Source organism: Anabrus simplex, chromosome 1 (assembly GCF_040414725.1).
Source record: "Anabrus simplex isolate iqAnaSimp1 chromosome 1, ASM4041472v1, whole genome shotgun sequence".
NCBI lineage: Eukaryota > Metazoa > Arthropoda > Insecta > Orthoptera > Tettigoniidae > Anabrus > Anabrus simplex.
Window position 1 is genome coordinate 1,440,743,255 of NC_090265.1, and position 21,365 is coordinate 1,440,764,619.

Here is a 21,365-nt window from a genome sequence, read left to right on the forward strand (position 1 = left end):
GTCTTATGGCGACGATGGGATAGTTAAGGCCTAGGAGAGGTAAGGAAATGGCCGTGGCCTTAATTACGGTACAGCCCCAGCGTTTGCCTGGTGTAAAAATGGGAAACTACAGAAAACTATCTTCAGGGTTTCCGACAGTGGGGTTCGAACCCACTATCTCCTGGATGCAAGCTCACATTGCAAGAAATCAGCTTCATTTCCGGTATCAAATCCTATTTACAATGAATCATTAACAATAAAACAAGGTACTTATTGAGATGTTCTTAAGAAGATAAATGCTTTGTAATTTCACCTAAGCATTGTAATACAGCTGAAGATGTTCCAAATGGAATGAAACATGTACTGTATATGATTGATTGATTTGCTTAATGCAAATATAAGTATTAAAAAGATGGAAATTTACTGTTATTGATTCATTGGAAGCACCATGCAACTCTAATTCTTGCATTGACATCTTTGGTTAGTATGCCATCGTGAGTTATCATAGACACCAGGTACTTCAGTTTCGTTGTGGGTGGCAGGTCTTTGTTTCAACTTGGATTGTTCCAGTTTTTCTCGGATCTGACATATATTCTGCTTTCTTTTTGTTAAGCCATGGGTCTGTGCTGGTGTAGCTGGTCATTCATTGGTGTAGAGAACGGTTCAAGGTAAAAGCAAATTGATATACATATATATTTATTTATTTCATCTGCGGTATATAGATCTTCTAACAATTCCTTACAGTTTTAACGGATCTCTTCACTATCTGTGAGGATATAGGCTTTCTGTTCTTGATATATGTTGCCAAACCATGTGATCAGCTGGCTGCAAAGGGGAAAGGAGCAAACTTCGTTTCGTGATCAGGCCACCGCATTTTTTACGTCACCCTGGGATTAACGGTACTGTGCGTTCGACGTGTTCATTCATTCTCAGCCGTGAGAGTTGTCTGCTTGAGACAACCCTTGCAAGTAGCTAAGTTATTTGTGAAGCGAATTCTGAGTGACTTGGTGTTTTCTATCAAATGTGTGCTGTTGTTATTGGAATTTTTCAACCATTTCCCTATTTGAGATTGTGCTGTTGATGGCAGCCATCTTGTTTGGCATAGATTATACTCTCTGAGATAACCACCTCCAACGATTAATGGCATACGAATTTGTTCCACCTAGATGGATCTCATTACCATTTACAAACTAATAGCCGACCTATGTGTAAACACACTTATATATTTCTGTTCATAATCAGTTTTCAAATTAGGTTAATATCATTCATTTAATGCTCATTTTTCTGGTGCATAGTTAATTTAAGCTATTGAATTTTTAAGGTTTATTTGGCTCATTCATATAGTTCATTCTTTAATATTGTTTTTGTGATTTATTCTTATTAATGAGTGTTATTTGATTTTGTGGTTGTTTTAGTAATTGTATTTGACATTTGGTGTTCATGGGTTTTATTATTTAATAAGTACATATCGTATGAGGATTATTATATCTGATTTATACAGGGTCTCTCATATAAACCCAGGTTGAACGCACGGTGTTTGTACTCTGTGCTATGGCCGATGCAGTATGGGAGGCGTGCGCATAATTCTTGACCTTGCAAGCAGCCTGCACGTGTTCGACCTGGCAAGCATGAATCGACAGTCTGAATCTCAGCTGTTAACATGGTGAGACAGTTATCATTGCAACACCGTATTATCATATGTAAAAGTTCTGGTTTCATCTTAATGGTTGTGTGAACAGACGTAACTCTCGCTATTGGTATGCAGAAAATCTTAATGGTGTTTATGAAGTCCCTCATTATGATGTGCTGTTAGTGCAAGATGAATAATTGGGCCTGTTTTTTTTCGAAATGACAGTAAATGCAGAGAGGTACCAAGATGACATTTTGACTCCGTTCTTCCATCAGTTAACGGAAGAAGAAAAATCATGTGGATGGTTTCAGCAAGATTCAACCCCTGCTCATACAGCAGAAGATTCCGTTCTTACAATCTCGGAAGTGTTTGCAGACGAGAGTGATCAGTGCTGGTCTATTTCTCCCTTATTCTCCAGATCTAACAGTGTGTGATATTTACTTGTGGGGTAAACTGAAAGAGAAAGTATATCAAACGAATCCTCACACACTGGAGGAACTGAAAGAAAACATGACGAATGAAATCAGGAACATTTGTGGCAGAACTCTCTCGCGTCAGCCAGAATGTGGGTACTAGATACAATTCCTGTATAATCCAGGAAGGACGACATTTCCAGCATCGTTTATAAGGTAAGATTTTATACACACTTAATGCAGGGTGGTTGAACGCAACATTACTTCGGCTGAGCCAGTTGCCGTACTACAGAGTACAAATACCGTGCGTTCGGTCTGAGTTTATATGAGAGACCCTGTTATAGTTTTTTATGGTTTTAGTAACAAGAGTATAGTACATATTTTCTTCTGAATAGAGATCTAACTAGGTCTTTTTTCATTATGGACATAGTATCTCACAGTGATTCGTATGCTATTAATCTTTCTTGCATATGTCCCCTATGTGGTATCAAATGTAAGGGTGTCTCTTTTCCTATTACAAAATTGTACACATTTTTTCCAATATCCTTCTAGTCAATACTATAATATTTTACGTCGAATTAAGACTAAAATTTACACAGACATAGACATGTTTCGACCCGGCATTGGGTCATCCTCAGTAAGACATATATAATGAATTACGATTGTGTGTGCAAATTTTAAAATTCTTATATGTTGAAATTTAACCAAGCGCTCATCCAGGATAGCGCTTGATTAGCAGCTTTCACACAAGAAAGAAAAAAATTACGTCGTCGTCCAAATAGGCGAACAGACAGGAGAACTTTAGATCTGCAAAGACTGAATTGAGTATGCGATTCAGCACTTGACCACCTACAGAAATGCCCATGGGTACCTTGTTAAATTGATACAAGCCGAAAGGAGTGGGAAAGGCCATAAATTCACGGCAACTAGGATCAAGAGGTATCTGAAAATACACCGAATTAAAGTCAAAGACCGAATAGTATTGGGCTTTCCCGAAGGACTGTAAAGCAGACTCAATAGTGGGAAGAGGAAAACTATCGAACACAACATGGCGATTCAAAGATTTATAATCTGCCACAAGACAAGGTTGGCTGTCTTTCTTGAGGATTATGAAAGCGGGGCTGCTAAGAGAAGACTTCCAAGGACTTATAACACCCTTTTCTAACAGCTCATTGATACATTTCCTCATGGCAGCGAGTTTGGGAGGGGAACAACTGAAAGGGGAATGTCTGACTGGAGTACGGTCTTTTAATTTGATGCAATAAGAGAACTCTTTATTTAGTGCATCCTAGTCTGGTAGTAAGCACATCAGGAAATTCTCTGAGAAGATTCGTTCAGCATCAGGGCTTGGTTTTCAGATAGATCAGATTGATTGATAGGGGATTGCAGTTCGATAGAAAGCATAAAGATTTCTTTCCAGAAGGATTTTCGAAAGGGAAATTTTCATTGGATCTGAAACAAAAGGCAAAGGATCGACTAATGAAATCGATAGACAATCCGGTGGCTAACATGAAATCAGAACCTAGAATGAGAGGAACAGTCAACTCTGGGACAACGTCGAAATTCCAGTCCCAGGAGAAATTATGAATTTTCTTATGAATTCTGACGCGCTTTATAGGATGTACGCGATGACTATCGGCAGGCAAGTACGTTTCTGTGCAATCGCAATCTCGAAGGTGCTTTAAGATCATCCCCTCTACCAAAGACTGATTTACAAAAGAACTACAAGATCCAGTGTCAAGTAAGGTGTATACCGACTGCGAACCACAAAGAGCTTTGGCCCAGGGTGAGGCAGAAGGAAGTCCTCCAATATGTTTATCTCCCAATTTGTGATGAATAAGATCGATGAACAACTTCTCCCTTATTATGGGTTTTGGCTTCCTGGCTGAATGGTCAGCATACTGGATGTTGGTCCGGAGGACCCCAGATTTCTGGCTGGGTCAGAGATTTTAACTGCATTTAGTTAACTCCTTTGGTTTAGGGACTGTGATCTTCTCAGTACATATCTTCATCTGCACACAATATATCACACTGCAAACCTCAACAGAAACAGTCAATATTGAATACATTCCTCCACATAGGACTGGTGACAAGGAAGACATCCGGCCGTAAATCTGGACTGATTCCATACTAATTACTGCCCCAGGTAATGGGAAAAGAAGAAGAAGAAGAAGTAGTAGTAACAGCAGTAGTAGTAGTTATAACACAAGACTCAGAGCCAACAGAAGGGCGGCTACCAACGCAACAGTAGATAGCAAATAACAGCTTTCAACAAACATAGAACATTTTCCAATATCTACTGACACTTCCTGACATGGTCTCAGTCAATTTTATTGCCTACCGGTGCTAAAGGCCCCTTCTGCAATAATTCAACTGATGCTTCAGTTTCACATTATGCTCATGATTTCATCAGCGGCCCTGAAGATGTTGTTAGTGCTTGTTTTTCACGCCCTCATGTCGTTGGCATTATATCATTGTCACACTGTTTTTCCACTAAAATTTTTTTAATGAACCGTTTTAATTAGAAATTTTGTAACAGAATAAGTTTTAGTCTCTGACAAAATATTTGTATGGTTTAATCAATGACAGTGTTTACATCAACATGTTTGTATAATGTATCATTTCTCACATTTTTATATACTGAATTTTAGTACCTGGCTAAACTTCTAGCTTCGATATTAATATAAGGTGTACCCTTGAAGATTGTTTTTAGGCTGAAAATGCCCTGAATTGAGGGCGGGCGAAACATGTCCCATTTAACTGATAGTATGTTTATATAACCACTATAAGTGGAAATTAATGTATTGAATAGGTGGATTAAAGATCGCCTTTATTGTTTTTGAATGGTATGAAGTATCCTGGCATTAACCAAGGCAGTTTCAGTGATAACTTCTAGATCTATTTTCCTGTACCATTTTGCTCCTTTATGTACATCTTACTAATTTGAAGACATTTGGTTGCTGAAATCCACCCCCTTTTTAGTTCCACTGTAGTAAGAAAACAGAGACAGTCTTCCTGACAGGCTCACTGTGTCTGTTTTTCTTTCCAGAGTCTACTAGACAGTCACTATGCAGTGTTCTTTCCAGAAATTTTCGTCAGTCGGGTGGCAGGGATGAGTAGCTGGGCGGAGAATACTATGTCAGAAATGAATATGATAAAATTTTAATGTATTCCCCTCAGGGCATTAACAGTAATATCAGACAGGTGAAATCATTAACAGCAAAATTGAACTATTTTAGTGTAATTATCCTGGATAAGACATTAGAGTATTTTGAACTTCTAGTGTTCTACTTCTCGTTCATAATCACATAGCACCGGGGCTTACCACTATATTTCTGTGGAATGCCCTATGGGTTTTTGACGTTATGTGAAATACAGTACTTGCTTGCAATTCACACCAATCCAGACACCGCTCTGTAAAAACGGCTGGGGGTGCACCCATTAAAAATGTTAGAACAGGTCACTTATCAACCAACTTGATGACTTGAGTACCGTGCTGACACATCTTACCCACTACCTCCCCTTTCTTCATTTTCTGTTTCATTAACAGTGATATAGTCCACGTCTATTGCTGTGGAGGATCCCACACACAAATGCTTTGTTCCTCAGAAGTTCTTCTGTCAGAGGGTCAGAAATTAGAAATTACCAGCATAGAGGATACTTAGAAATCCACTTAGAAGCACCATTACAACACAATGAGCATGATCCACTCCGCTTTCACTCACGCTGAATTTTCCTGCATGTATCTTTGTTCTAACAGTACAGCCTTCTTTCATACACAGTCTGTACACCGTAACTCAACATTTATGAGTTTTGTTAGGAATGTACATTCTGAAAACTAAACGGCCTCTCTGAGGATCCGTGGTTTTATCTATGACCATTTCTTTCTCCGTTGTAAAGGCATTTTCAAAATGTTGGTTTAACCTATGAAGGAGGGTTTGGATTCGATAGACGATCACCTTCTTTTTTCTGTGAAGTACTAGAATCTCAAGAGAAGAAGGAACAAACCTTTCGCATTACATGTCTAATAAGTAGCACATCACGTAAGTCATGCTTGGATCAGTATGAGTGTTGGTAGTAAGGTGAGGAGCAAGACCCATACACATTGATAATTCCTAGAAACTGTTTCATGTCTTCAGTATTAGCTTCCTTCCATTTTAAACATTTGGACTTGCTTTCCTCATGATTTTGTTTCAGTTGTATGACATATCTGTTGTTTACCTGAACCATAATTTCCAGTAGACTGTTATCCACAAAGTGCGAGTGTATATCAATGGGCTGCTCCTCTTCTAATTGCAACTGAGCCTTTGCTTCTCCAGCAAAAACAGTAAAACCTAAATCATTCCTGGTTATATCACCCCAACTGCAGTCTGGTAGTGTTTTAGCTTGTTCATTGTGGTTATAATTAAGCTCTGTGTCAGTTACAGAAGACAGTGGGAAAGATGACGAACTTTATAATAAAATATTGGGATCCTCAATGTCACTACATTTGATATCTTCATATCCTAAAAGATCCTCCTCCTCTAATGTTTTTCTAAATTAGATCTCCTCGTTTGCTGTGAAGACTCCAAACTGGAACTCTCTCTGGGTAGCTGGCAGTCTGCTAATATAGTTTCATCTGAAACAAGAAATCTCTCTCTCTCTCTCTCTCTCTCTCTCTCTGCTTATAGTTGAGAATAAAATATGAAATCTGTATATAGGTAATGTTCTTACAGTGATGCTGCATAGAGAAGATTCCCAATTGTAAATCCTGTAGTTACTTCACAAGCTGACAAGGGTATTCACATGCTGTTATAACAGATTTCCGCCAGCCCATAATGTTGGCTACAGCATGATAATACTCTGATCTTCTTATTCTTATTCTTATCTCCCTTTGTCCTGTTAGGCAGCGGGACATTTCAGCCATTTACTAAAGTTTCTTCTGTGTTCCCTTGTTATCTGTCTGGCTACTCTCATGTTTCTCTGAATAGTTAATTTCGCTCCACGTGGGTTATTAGCCCTACGGAAGCTGGCATGATGAGGGGGCTGCCCTCTTAGCTGTCATGCCAGCTTGTTTTCTGTCAGGGTATCTTCCCTTAGCCTTTGGGGTCCACTCCCTATCTGCAAGGCACCGCAGTTTTGGTTCGCAGTTCCTCTGCCTACTCCGTCATTGAGGTGTTTACAAGGTTCCTTCTCCACCTTCGTAGCCATTGACTGCCAACTTCTGATGAATTTATGTGCCATTTCCTGCACAAAGGCTTCATCTGGCCTCCAGAAAGGGAACTCCGCCCTTAGCCGTTGGCCCCCCCTTCTGGTTGTCAGGTTTGGTAATGGCCGCCTGACCCTCGGCCAGACAGTCGCAGGTTGTACTGTCTAGTCACATACGGTAGCAGGATATTCCTGACCTGACCGGTGATAATACTCTATCTATGATATATAGCTCCTGTTGCCCAACGCAGTTGAGTGGGACGTGTAATAAAAATGCAAGGCACTGGTGACTTGTTTAGCAAATAGCAAAAGCTGTATTACATCCATGCGTCATGAGTCAACAGTGCCTTCTGGTATTAGGTAGTTGTTAAACATATACCTATACCACAGAACATCATATATACCATCTGTGACTCGCTGTCATGCTGTTATACAAAGTTATCTCCGTAGCAGCATAGGACTAAAACATGTCTTTTGTACAGCATCATATTTCAGTGCTGTATGAGTCATATGCGACTAGCAAAGCAGTGAACATGTTACTGTAATTATATTGGGGTAATGGGAGATTACATGGAAAAGATAGGAGATTACAAAGTATTCTTAACAGTTTATTAAAAAGGGGAGGACAGAGTGTGATGTAGGACCATAATCAGGAATACTATTGCATACAACATAGTTTCTGTTAGGCATGTCATTGAGCAAATGATGTGGACAGACTTACTTTACAAATAAAAGTATTTATAAAATCCTCCTTATCAATACAATTCATAAGGAGGATTGATAAGGAGGATTTTATAAGTACTTTTATTTGTTAAGTGACAACTGTCAATACGGAATGGGATTTACAACTTACAATGGGCAGACTTAGCTGTTAGAGGAATTAGGATTAAAACTGTTTCAGTCTACTCACCATGAGATGAGGATGAAGTTGACAAGTTTCATGAAGCACTGAGTGACATAGTAGTCAGGGTCAACAGCAAAGATAGGATAATCCTTTTGGGTAATTTCAATGAGAGGGTTGGAAATAGAACTGAGGGATACGAAAGGGTGATTGGTAAATGTGGGGAAGATATGGAAGCTCATGCGAATGGTAAGCATTTGTTGGACTTCTCTGCTAGTATGGGTTTAGCAGTTATGAATACATTCTTCAAGTATAAGGCTATTCACCGGTACACATGGGAGGGTAGAGTCACCATACCTGACTTCAAATCAGGAAATCTGTTAAGAATATGAGGGTATTGGGATTATTTTTTGATGAGACAGACCCCTATTTGTTCTGTAGTGCTTGAAGTACATATCTCTAGGCCTAGGACAAAGAGATTGAAATCTGTCTGCTAATGAGTAAGAGTAGAAAATCTCCAGGATGAGGAAATTAGAAGTTCATGGATATGATTAGTGAAAAGTTCCATACAATATACAGTAAGCAGGTTCAGGATACGGGGATGCTGCTGTAGAAACAGCCTGCAAATGCCTAGGAACAATACACTGTGTAAAGATGGGGAAAAAACAAACATCTTGGTGAAATGATGAATTGAGAACAGTTTGTAAACGTAAAAAGACGGCATGGTCAGAAATGGCTCCAAATAAGGACTGATGCAGACAGGAAATTGTATGTGTAGATGAACAAAACAGAGCAAAACAAATAATTGTTGAATCCAAGAAGTGGTGGTGGAAGATTTTGATAACAACCTGGAAAGGCTAGGTCAAGCTTCAGGGAAACATTTCTGAATAATAATAATAAAGAATCTTGGAGTGAAAAAGGAAATGAATAGTGTTTTGGGTAAATCAGTTAAACTCATAACATATCCCAGTGAATATTTTGAAAAATCTTCTCACCGTAAAAAGAAAATTTTCTGGTGACATCGCAAACAAAGTGGAGTATCAAGGGAGAAAAGGAGAAATATTGGGGAGAGTTTACAAACAAAATTGAGCAAGGTAGTCGAGGAAATCAGAAACTATTATACAGAGTAATAAAATCGAAAAGAATAAATCAAGTAAAAATCAAGGCATTAGAGAGAGAAGATGGATCCATAGTATATGATGATAAGGGTCTTCAGAAGGTGATGGCAAAATATCTTGAAAAACTTTATAATGGGGATGACTGCTCGGAGGAAGAAGGTGATAAGAAAATGGAAATAATAGATGGAGAAAAAGAAGGGAACCCGATAAGATGGTTGGAACATGAAAGGGCAATGAAAGCAATGACCGAAGTTAAAGCAAGTGGAAAAGACGATTCAATGCTGATATGATCAAGGCAGCAGGAAGCAGTGGACTACAGTGGCTATAGCGAGCCCTCACTGCCATATAAAAGGATGAAAGGATACCTGAAGATTGTCAACAAGGAAGCATTGTACCATTGTTCAAAAAAGGAAATAGGAAGAAATGTGAAAATTATAGAGGTATAACCATATTATCACATAGGCTAAAAATAATGGACATAGTCATAGACAAAAGACTGAGGGATATAATAGGAACACAGTTAGAGGAAGAACAATATGGCTTTAGATAGAATAGATCAACAATAGACTTGATATTTACAGTGCGAACAATAATGGGAAAACATCTGGAAAGGAACAAGGAAATCATCTTCATATTTTTGGATTCAGAAAAAGGTTACGATACAGTTCACAGAAAACATGTTTGGGAATGCCTACGGAAAAGGAATGTACCAAAATCATTAATTAACAAGATAAAAATGTTGTGTCATGAGAGTAAAAGCACTGTACAGGTGGGGAGTGGTGGCTGAATCATTTTATACAAAAAAAAAAAAAAAAAATGGTCTCAAGCAAGAAAGTGCACTGTTGTCATTATTGTTTATTATATTGATGGATGAAATCATAAAACATGTAAAACAGAGTATCAGTAGTGATGAAGTGAATGCTTTGGTTTTTACAGATGATGTGGTGATTTGGGGAAAGGGAGAAAAGGAAGTTCAAAGGAGACTGGACAGGAATGATAATCTGAAGTAGTTTGGAATGATAATTAGTAAAAAGAAAACTGTAGTCATGCTATGTGGAAAAGAGAAAAAGAGAAGCCAAATGAACAGAGACGGAGAATGTTAAGAGAGTGTAAAACAGTTTACATAATCTGGGTAGCATTAATAATGGAAGTAATGAAATCAGCCCTGAAATTAACAGACTAAGGAAAGGTACAACATTTTATCATCAAGTTAGAGAGCTTTTATGGGATGACGAAGTACCCAAGAGAACGAAGTTAATGTTATATAAACAGTATTTCATATTAGGTGTAACATATGGACTAGGAACACTGGTAACTAATAAGAGACAAGATAGTAAGATCCAAGCAGTAGAAATGAAATTTTCAAGGAAATTGGTGAAAAAGACAAGAAGAGGTAGAATCAATATTAAAATCAGAAAAGAACTAAATATAGAACCGTTTGTACAGAAGATACAGAAAGCAAGACTGAGATGGTTCGGACATGTAAAAAGAATGGCAAAGGAAGGGGTAGCAAGAAGGGAATTGGAAAGAGAAGTTAAGGGAAAGAGACCAGTTGGAAGACCGAGAAGAAGGTGGATGGATCAGATTTGGAAGGATATTAGAGAAACTGGATTGGATGTGGCGGAAGTAATGGAGCAGGAAAAGTGGAAGGACAAAAAGGAGTGGAGGAGGCTTGTTAACCACACTCGGGTGACTGGAGTGGGACATTGATGATGATGATGATGATGATGATGATGATGATGATGATGATGATGATGATGATGATTGCAAACAACTGAGCTCATAGGGAGAAGGATAATGATGTTGGTAACATCATGCTTGAGAAAGTGGAAAGGATGGTAAATAAAATCCACTCTTATAAAGCTGCAGGAATAGATGAAATGGTTCAATATAATGGGAAGGCAGGGATGAAATGGTTCCATATACTACGATTATAATGAAATGTTAGTGAAGTACCTTCGGACAGGACAAAAGGAGTAATTGCACCCATCTACAGGCAAGGGAACAGGAAAGATTGCAACAACTATAGAGGTATTTCGTTGATCAGATAACCAGGCAAGGGGTTCACTGGCATTGTGGAAGGGGTGATGAGATCAGTGGTTGAGTAAGATGAGTAAGATGAAAACCAGTGTGGTTTCAGATCACAGAGGGGCCTGATAGGATCAGAGTTTTGGTATGCAGCAGGTAATTGAAAATTGCTATGGGAGGTGAAGACAGTTATGTTCATATTTCATAGATCTAGAATAGATAGTCCAATACAGAGGGAAAAGGTTTTCGCCATGTTATGGGACTATGGGATTAAGGACAGGTTTATTAAGAGCAATCAAAAGAATTTATGTTGACAATTGGGCTGCAGTGAGAATTGATGGTAGAATGAGTTCTAGGTTTAAGATTATTGCAGGGATTAGACAAGGCTGTAATCTTTCACCTTTGTTGTTCATAGTTTACATGGATCATCTGCTAAACAGTATAGTGACAAAGAGTGATTCATTTAGGAGGAAATATACTAAGGAGTTTGGCCTATGCTGACAACTTTGTCTTAATGGCAGATTGTGCTGGAACCCTGCAGTCCAATATCTTGAAACTAAAAATAGGTGCAATGAGTATGATAAAAATTAGACTGTTCAAGACTTGCGTGATTTCAGTAAGTAAGAAAATTAAGAGAAATGAATGCCAGGTTGGAAATACAAAGCTGGAACAGGCAGATTTCAAGTATTTAGGATGGTGGTATAGTAAATGAGAATGAATCAAGGTGCAGCAAAGCTAATGCAGTGAGTTTGCAGTTGCGATCAACAGTATTCTGTAAGAAGGAAGTCAGCTCCTTGAGTAGGCTTACACTATTTTAACACCAGCCTGTTTCTAGACCAACTTTGATTTACGGGGGGTGAAAGCTGTGTGGACTCAGGATATCTTATTCATATGTTAGAAGTAATAGACATGAATGTGACAAGAATGGTTGCTTGTACAAATAGGTGGGAATAATGACAGTAGGGTACATGGAAAGAGAAGATAAAGGCTAAGTTAGGAATGAACTCAGTTGATGAAGCTGTATGCATAAACCAGCTTAAGTGGTGGGGTCATGTGAGGCGAATGGTGGAGAATAATGGACTTCATGAAGGGTAGAAAATTAGATAGAAACCAAGACGACAATGGTTAGACTCAGTTTTTACTGATTTGAGGATAAAAGGTATAGAACGAAACGAGGAAACAAGGCCACAGAGGTAGTTACAAATAGAGGATTGTGGCAGTGTTTGTTCAGAGGCTTGCAGATTGAATGCTGTAAGGCATAGCAGTGTATAATGAAGATGTAATGTATGTATGTATACATACGTACGTTATCACTCCTACCACATTCCTTCTCTATAATCTTTTTTTTCATCTGATGGTTTTGCTGTCTCTTTTGTAACTCACATACGTATTGAACAGGAAAAATCTATGATTGTGTTGTCACTTCCCACTTGGAATATTAGCACACAGTGAGCCATCTGATGATAAATGAGAGTACTACTTACAAGAGACCAACGGTAAAGTAATGTCAAATTCAAACCGTTATTAGTTGGGCAATCTTCCTCACAGACAGGCGAGTTTTCTTGTTAAGACATGGAGCAAAGTCTCTGCAATATGTAAAAAAATTCTCCTTGTTTTCTTGACATGGCAAAAGCTCAAAAACTACATTATTAACATTATTATGTCTATTAATACGGGCTGTGTAAGCATCAATCTTGATATAAGATCAGATAAATTCAAATATCTGAGAGCATTAATCCAACCAAATGCATGGGATAAAGAGGTCAACAAGGAAGGACCAGAAAACTGGAACTGGCTTACAAGCTAACACAGAAGTCCACTCTAAAAACTTATTTGCAATTCCTTAAGACCTTGACTGATGTTTGTTCAACACCACTCCACCGAAGGAATCTCAGGAATTATCTGTCTTGCTTGCCGGTTGAGATCTGTGGAAGGCCTACTTGACATCAGAAATTACACTAAGTTATCTTTGATGTAGTGTGACCGACTTCAGCAGCTGCCACACTTCCTAACCTCTACGCTAGATGGGGGCCTCATTCATTCATTCCTCAACCAGTGGAACAGGTTGTGGATTTTCATTTTTTCTTCTTTGACAGAACTTCAACAGAATTACTGGGATTTTCCAACAGGTTTGTTCCCTTTTCCAAACAATCATTTGATCAATGTCCAGCTTTAAATTCAGACGAAGCATCAATCGCACGTCAAATGCTTGTTGTAGAATTATCTTTAAAAACTCCTCAATGTGGCAAGTAATGTCCAGCATCTCTTTCTTCTTCTGGAATGACTTCTTCCATTATTCCCTCATTTAACCATGTTTGAAGTACTGCATTGTAGTCATCAGACTTCCCTTTCTCGTTCAGTTTTGCAGTTGTACCTACCACTCGATTATCTGGAAGCACTTCATAGTATTCTCTGCAGGGTAGACTGACCTCATAACATTCTTCAGTATTCTTTTTTACACTCTTCTTAAAATGGTCAAGCACTGCATCCTATGTTTCTTTGTTCCCTTTTGTTTCACAGGGATGTATTATTCCAAGAGTGTCCAGTTTCTATAGCTCTGATAAGTGATTAGTGTGAGTCAGGAGGGTGGTTAACATAGCTGCATGAGTGGTTTGATTTGATGGTCCTTCCTATTTTCCTAAGACAACCCACTCTAGCCTTGTCTGCACTGCTGTTAGTCCATATCCAATTCATGCATCTCTCCAGTGTACAGGTTTGCTGGTGTATCTGCTCCAGTCAACATTTTGATTGACTTTAGTCCACGTAAAATATCTCCTTCTTTTGAAACTCCATCGCACAAGGATTTGATTTTCATTCTGTGATAGATCCACATATCACTGGCTGATCCAAGACTTCAACTGAGCAAGGATAATGGATGGAAACAGATTTTAAGAGCAGTCATCAGCGCAGGTTCACAACATTCGTATAAGTTATATATATATAATGCTCTTCAGGCAAATTTTATAACACCGGTGATCCATATTCTTCGATGAGCCAATTCCATTGTTCACACGCAAACTGTAATTGAGCTACTCTGTGCTGTGGAGGTAAGCAGTGGACTAGTTACAGGTCTCGAGGTCAAATTGGCTTCTCGAAGTCTTCATCTGACAGTCCTTGTAGACACAGAGAGAGTGAGTTTATGTGTGTGGTGAAGGCATGGGGAGCGATATTCATCTTGCAACATCTCCCGAGAAGTCGCCGTTTGGGGGTGGCACCATCATGGTATGGACCGGTATTAGCTTTGAGACCTGGACGGAACTTCTTTTCGTCAATGGAGGTGCTCTGATTGCACACCCTTACATTGTAGAGGTATTAGCAGAGCATTTAATCCCCTACGCTACCTTAGCTGATGAAAATTTCATGCCGATACATGATAATGCACGCCCCCATAACCCTCACTACGTGACGGAATATCTAGCGACGCCAGTATACAAACCTTCAAATAGGCAGCTCGCAGTAACTTCAGTCTCACAGAACACCTGTGAGATGTGCTTGACCGAAACGTCTGGTGTCACAACTTTGACACCCTCAACGATATGTGGATATACTATTGGAAAAGTGGGTGTTCATCCCCTAGGAAATGATCCACGACCTTCTAACTAACATGCCACGAAGAATGGAGGTTGTAATAGTCGCCAGGGGTGGTAACACTCGGTACCAAGGCAAGAGAAGTGTAGGGTGTCATCAAGAAAACTTTTGGTGGTATAGGCCTATTCATAAGTTTGCTCAGTGTAATGCCTTGTTACTTTAAGGTATTAACATTTTCATAAATTGCAGGATATAAGAATTTTTTGTATAAACTTAAAAAGAAAAGAACTTTGATAATCAGTATGAAGTATGCAGAGCATTGTTTTACTTCATTTTATAATAATGTGTTGTAGAAATGAAGAAAAAGCAAGGCTTAAGATAAATAAATACAGTTTTTGTTCTTAAATAAAAATGTTCCACTTTTTATGGATCCACAGTTGTATTATTAATACCTTCCTCAGAATAAACAAAAATTAAATCACATATTCCATGTAATACAAGACACCATTTTTAGTCCTTTGTTTATGAGGTGTTGATGATTAATTAGTTTGCTGCAGGAGAAGTTCTCATTTCCAAAACGGCCAGTAAACTATTGCCCTGGTCTTGTTTCCTATATCATCATCAGACACAGTGTATATCACTTCTTTGAAGAAAGAGAGAAAAGAAAAGGACCCATAAATAAATTTTAAGACCTTTTTTTCTCGTGTATCCTCTCATTAACTCTACCATAATCTTCTCAGTCAAGCTGTCAAATCAAACTTGCAGTTTCCTCTTACTTCCCTCTGTGTTTACCTCCTGCTTGAAGGTAGAATTACTGTTGTTCATATTTTAATGTGATGAAGTTTTCCAAATGCCTCATCATTCAGGAAATCTGTTAGGAATGTACAAGTTTTCCACGGATTTTTCGATGATACAGACCACTATCTGGTCTGTAGTGAACTAAGTATCTCTAGGCCTAGGGTAGAGAAGGTGAAATCTGTCTGCAAACGAATAAGGGTAGAAAATCTCCAGGACGAGGAAATTAGACAGGTACATGGATATGATTAGTGAGAAGTTTCAAACAGTAGACAGTAAGTAGGTTCAGAATATAGAAAGTGAATGGGTGGGATACAGGGATGCTGTAGTAGAAACAGCAAGGGAATGCCTAGGAACAACTGTGTGTAAAGATGGGAAAAAGCGAACATCTTGGTGGAATGATGAAGTGAGAGCAGCTTGTAAACGTAAAAAGAAGGCTTATCAGAAATGGCTCCAAACAAGGGCCGAGGCAGACAGGGATCTGTACGTAGATGAAAGAAACAGAGCAAAACAAATAGTTGTTGAATCCAAGAAGAAGTCATGGGAAGATTTTGGTAACAACCTGGAAAGACTAGGTCAAGCAGTGGGGAAACCTTTCTGGACAATAATAAAGAATCTTAGGAAGGGAGGGAAAAAGGAAATGAACAGTGTTTTGAGTAATTCAGGTGAACTCGTAATAGATCCCAGGGAATCACTGGAGAGGTGGAGGGAATATTTTGAACATCTTCTCAATGTAAAAGGAAATCATCCTGGTGGTGTTGCAAACAGCCAGGCTCATGGGGAGGAGGAAAATGATGTTGGTGAAATTATGCTTGAGGAAGTGGAAAGGATGGTAAGAAAACTCCATTGTCATAAGGCAGCAGGAATAGATGAAATTAGACCTGAAATGGTGAAGTATAGTGGGAAGGCAGGGATGAAATGGCTTCATAGAGTAGTAAAATTAGCATGAAGTGTTGGTAAGGTACCTTCAGATTGGACAAAAGCAGTAATTGCACCTATCTATAAGCAAGGGAACAGGAAGGATTGCAACAATTATCGAGGTATCTCATTGATTAGTATACCAGGCAAAGTATTCACTGGCATCTTGGAAGGGAGGGTGCGATCAATCGTTGAGAGGAAGTTGGATGAAAACCAGTGTGGTTTCAGACCACAGAGAGGCTGTCGGGATCAGATTTTCAGTATGCACCAAGTAATTGAAAAATGCTACGAGAGGAATAGGCAGTTGTGTTTATGTTTCGTAGATCTAGAGAAAGCATATGACAGGGTACCGAGGGAAAAGATGTTTGCCATACTGGGGGACTAAATTAATTAACACTCAGCCGTAGATGCCTGAGAGAGTCCACTTACTTCACCACCTAGTAGGCATGAAGAGATTGTTGGTTACAAGGATAATGTCCAGATAGAGGAGGTGACTAATGCTAAAGGAATATTAAAATTTGCATATGATAACAATGCTATTTACAATAAGATACCAGTTGAAATTTAGAAAACTGGCTGGAATTGATAAGATTTCTTGGGATATACTAAAGGCAATGGGTTGGGATATAGTACAATATCTGAAGTAGGTACATATTTGATTATTGTTTGCATGAAGGAGTTATACCGAATGAATGGAGAGTTACTATAGTAGGCCCTGTGTATAAAGGAAAGAGTGATAGACATAAAGCTGAAAATTACAGGCCAATAAGTTTGACATGCGTTGCATGTAAGCTTTGGGAAAGCATTCTTTCTGATTATATTAAGACATGTTTGCAAAATTAATAACTGGTTCGATAGAGGCGGTTCGGGTTTAGGAAAGGTTATTCCACTGAAGCTCAACTGGTAAGATTCCAGCAAGATATAGCAGATATCTCGGATTCAGGAGGTCAAATGACTGTATCGTGATTGACCTGTCTAAAGCATTTGATAGGGTGGATCATGGGAGACTACTGGCAAAAATGTCCGGCTCCATGGCTAAATGGTTAGCGTGCTGGCCTTTGGTCACAGGTGTCCCGGGTTCGATTCCCGGCAGGGTGGGAATTTTAACCTTAATTGGTTAATTTCACTGACACGGGGGCTGGGTGTATGTGTCGTCTTTATCATCATTTCATCCTCATCATGACGCGCCGGTCGCCTACGGGTGTCAAATCAAAAGACCCGCGCCTGGCGAGCCAAACTTGTCCTCGGACACTCCTGGCACTAAAAGCCATATGCCATTTCATTTTTTTTTTACTGGCAAAAATGAGTGCAATTGGACTAGACAAAAGAGTGACTCTGTAGGTTGCTATATTTCTAGAAAATAGATCTCAGAGAATTAGAGTAGGCGAAGCTTTATCTGACCCTGTAATAATTAAGAGGGGAATTCCTCAAGGCAGTATTATTGGACCTTCATGTTTTCTTATATATATAAATGATATGAGTAAACAAGTGGAATCAGAGGTAAGGTTTTTTGCGGATGATGTTATTCTCTATAGAGTAATAAATAAGTTACAAGATTGTGAGCAACTGGAACGTGATCTCGATAATGTTGTGAGATGAACAGCAGGCAATGGTATGTTGATAAACGAGGTTAAAAGTCAGGTTGTGAGTTTCACAAATAGGAAAAGTCCTCCCAGTTTTAATTACAGCATTGATGGGGTGAAAGTTCGTTTTGGGGATTATTGTAAGTACGTAGTTGTTAATATAAGGAAAGATCTTCATTGGGGAAATCACAAAATGGGATTGTAAATAAAGGGTACAGATCTCTGCACATGGTTATGAGGGTGTTTAGAGGTTGTAGTTAGGTTGTAAAGGAGAGGGCATATAAGTCTCTGGTAAGACCCCAACTAGAGTATGGTTTCAGTGTATGGGACCCTCACCAGCATTACCCGATTCAAGAACTGAACAAAATCCAAAGAAAAGCAGCTCGGTTTGTTCTGGATGATTTCCAACAAAAGAGTAGTGTTAGAAAAATGTTGCAAAGTTTGGGCTGGGGAGAATTATAAGGTAGAAGACGAACTGCTCAACTCCAATACGGCTGTCATAATGAGACTCATAACATGTAATAAGTGGTATGTTCCGAGCTGTCAGCGGAGAGATGGCGTGGAATGACATTAGTAGATGAATAAGTTCGAGTGGCATCTTTAGAAGAACAATATGAAGATAAAGTTGGCATTCAAGAGGACAGATTGGGGAAAATGTTCATTTATAGGAAGGGGAGTTATCGATTGGAATAACTTGCCAAGGGAGATGTTCAATAAATTTCCACTTTCTTTGAAATCATTTAAGAAAAGGCTAGGAAAACAACAGATAAGGAATCTGCCACCTGGGTGACTGCCCTATATGCAGATGAGGATTGATTGATTGATTGATTGATTGATTGATTGATTGATTGATTGATTGATTGATTGATTGATTGATTGATTGATAGATAGATAGATAGATAGAAAACTGAACATCAGAATTGATGGGCAGGCAGCTGGATGGCATCAAATTGCCTGAACATTGCAGCTGAGTCCATAAAATCATTATCATCATGAAGTTGTTAAAATACACCATATCATTCTCTTCTTCAGGAATAAAATATATCTTTGTTTCCTTGCAGGTGGTAAGGATTGATGTTTGGGTACCTCCCATGTTCAAAGTAAATGGTACTCCTGTGTCTGAAGTTTACCCTCCTGCAAAGACTGTACGCTTTAAATGTGATGCTCAAGGTGTTCCCAAACCTGATATTATTTGGTTAAAAGATGGAGAAAGAGTTCAAATGAATGGTGAGTGAAATAATTCTTTACTGTTTATAATATTATGTTTAACTACAGTATTTTTAAGTGATATATTCAAACTACATATTTATCCTATATGCTTAGAATCTTGTGAATTATGATGGCATGTTAAAAAAATTAGTATCACTAAGTTTACTTTTATAATTGATCTCACAGTTAATTGTCTTTTTTAATGTAGAAGTACCTAAACTCGGTTGATGTGTACTTGTTCTTGGACTTTACTGTTTGTAAGAGATCTGCACTTACTTAGGGTGTATTTCCAACTGAGATTAGATTTGGAGTTACAACAGTGCTTGGTGTCCAGCTTATGGCTCTTTTATTTACAAATTTACAAATGAAAGATTGGAAATGATAATGGAAGTTTATGAGGTTCAACCTATATGGAGAACCAATGTCTTGTATGTTATATAAGTAAAAATTCATTCATCATTCTTATTATTACATAATTGGCATTGTTTATGATCTTCTTGTTTGTAAACAACCAAAAACTAGTATGATGTTATCCAATTACTGTTGAAAATAAAATTGCTACGAGGAATCTACAACTCTCTTGCTTTAGATGGGTTTGTAAACGGTCTACGTCATCAAAGATGTGCACCAAAAAGAATGTACATCTTTCCCAATTTACTCAACAGAATTACCACCCTGCATTTTCCACCTGCTTTTTGGAGAGAGAAGAGCTTCTTTAATGTTGTTATTAGTGTTAGTTATTAGAGATATACTTAACCTTGACACTGCTATTTTTGACGTGACAATGTCTATAAACTCAGGCTACATACATTCAGAACTTAGTGTATCAAAATCATGTGCTCACATTCAGACTTATAGCTCCAAAATCAAACCTCAGATCCAAATGATTGAGATAACAGTTGACTGGAAGTGCAGCACATAAGATAAAATATGACACAAGATACATCACTAAGTTTCACCAAGAAGAAAGGTCCTCTCAGTTTTAATTATTGTGTTGATAGTACTGGGGAACACTGTAAGTACGTAGGTGTTAATATAAGGAATGATCTTCATAGGGTTAATCATATAAATGAGGTAGTTAACAAAGTTTACAGATATCTTCATATGGTTATGAGAGTATTTAGGGGTTGTGGTAAGGATGTAAAGGAGAGAGTGTGTAAATCTCAGGAAAGACCACAATTAGAGTGTGGTTCCAGTGTATGGGACCCTCACTGGGATTACTTGATACGAGAACGGGAAAAATTCAAAGGAAAGCTGCATGGTTGTTCTGGGCGATTTTCAACAAAGGAATGGTGTCGTATGTTGCTATTTTCATGTTCATATTGATAGTTATAGTCACAATTATATGGGTGAGCAGTAGTGGCGCTAAGAAACTTGGGCTCCCCTGCAATAATTGAAAATGGTGCCACTTGTTTCCTGATAAGGAATGTTACAAGTTCATTTTGTAGTACAAGGTTGTATATAATTACAATGAACAGCAACGATAATAATAATAATAATAATAATAATTAAAACAATGAAACCCTACAACCTGTTTTCCAGTCATTGACGGGGTCAGGGTTGGAATGAATGAAGCAGATATAGGCTATTAGTACGATGGGGTCGCCACTCCCAAAGTGATTTATTAATGACTGATAGATGCTATGAAATGAGAATGGAGGGTGTTGCTGGAATGAAAGATGACAGGGAAAACCGGAGTACCCGGGGAAAAACCTGTCCCGCCTCCGCTTTGTCCAGCACAAATCTAACATGGAGCGACCGGGATTTGAACCACGGTATCCAGCGTTGAGAGGCCGACGCGCTGCCGTCTGAGCCAAGGAGGCTCAATAATAATAAAAATAATAATAATTTATACAATTTAGTTTTCAAATCGGAAGGAATTAGTCGCTTATATGGCATGAAAATACCACCCACCCACCCACCCACACACACACACACACACACACACACACACACACATGCGCACGCAAGAAATATGTATTCCAATAACCAAAACATGCTGACCGTCACAATATTAAGAAATAATCTCATTCCTAGGACCAAATAATTTACAACTATTTACAACTCGCCCATAAATCGTAGGCCTACTTACCTACACTGACTGCCGAGAGTTATGAACAGGCTCGAGACTTCAGT

At 38.6% G+C, this 21,365-nt stretch overlaps 1 protein-coding gene across 1 annotated transcript in view; it reads left to right on the forward strand.

Moving 5' to 3' along the window:
- The window catches only part of LOC136860514 (protogenin), a 606,373-nt gene that overhangs the window by 408,752 nt on the left and 176,256 nt on the right, over positions 1–21,365 (forward strand). The window contains exons 7-8 of the mRNA XM_067138762.2: positions 3,641–3,763; positions 19,082–19,247. Of these exons, the coding sequence (XP_066994863.2) occupies positions 3,641–3,763; positions 19,082–19,247 (289 nt within the window). The remainder of the gene's footprint in view (positions 1–3,640; positions 3,764–19,081; positions 19,248–21,365) is intronic.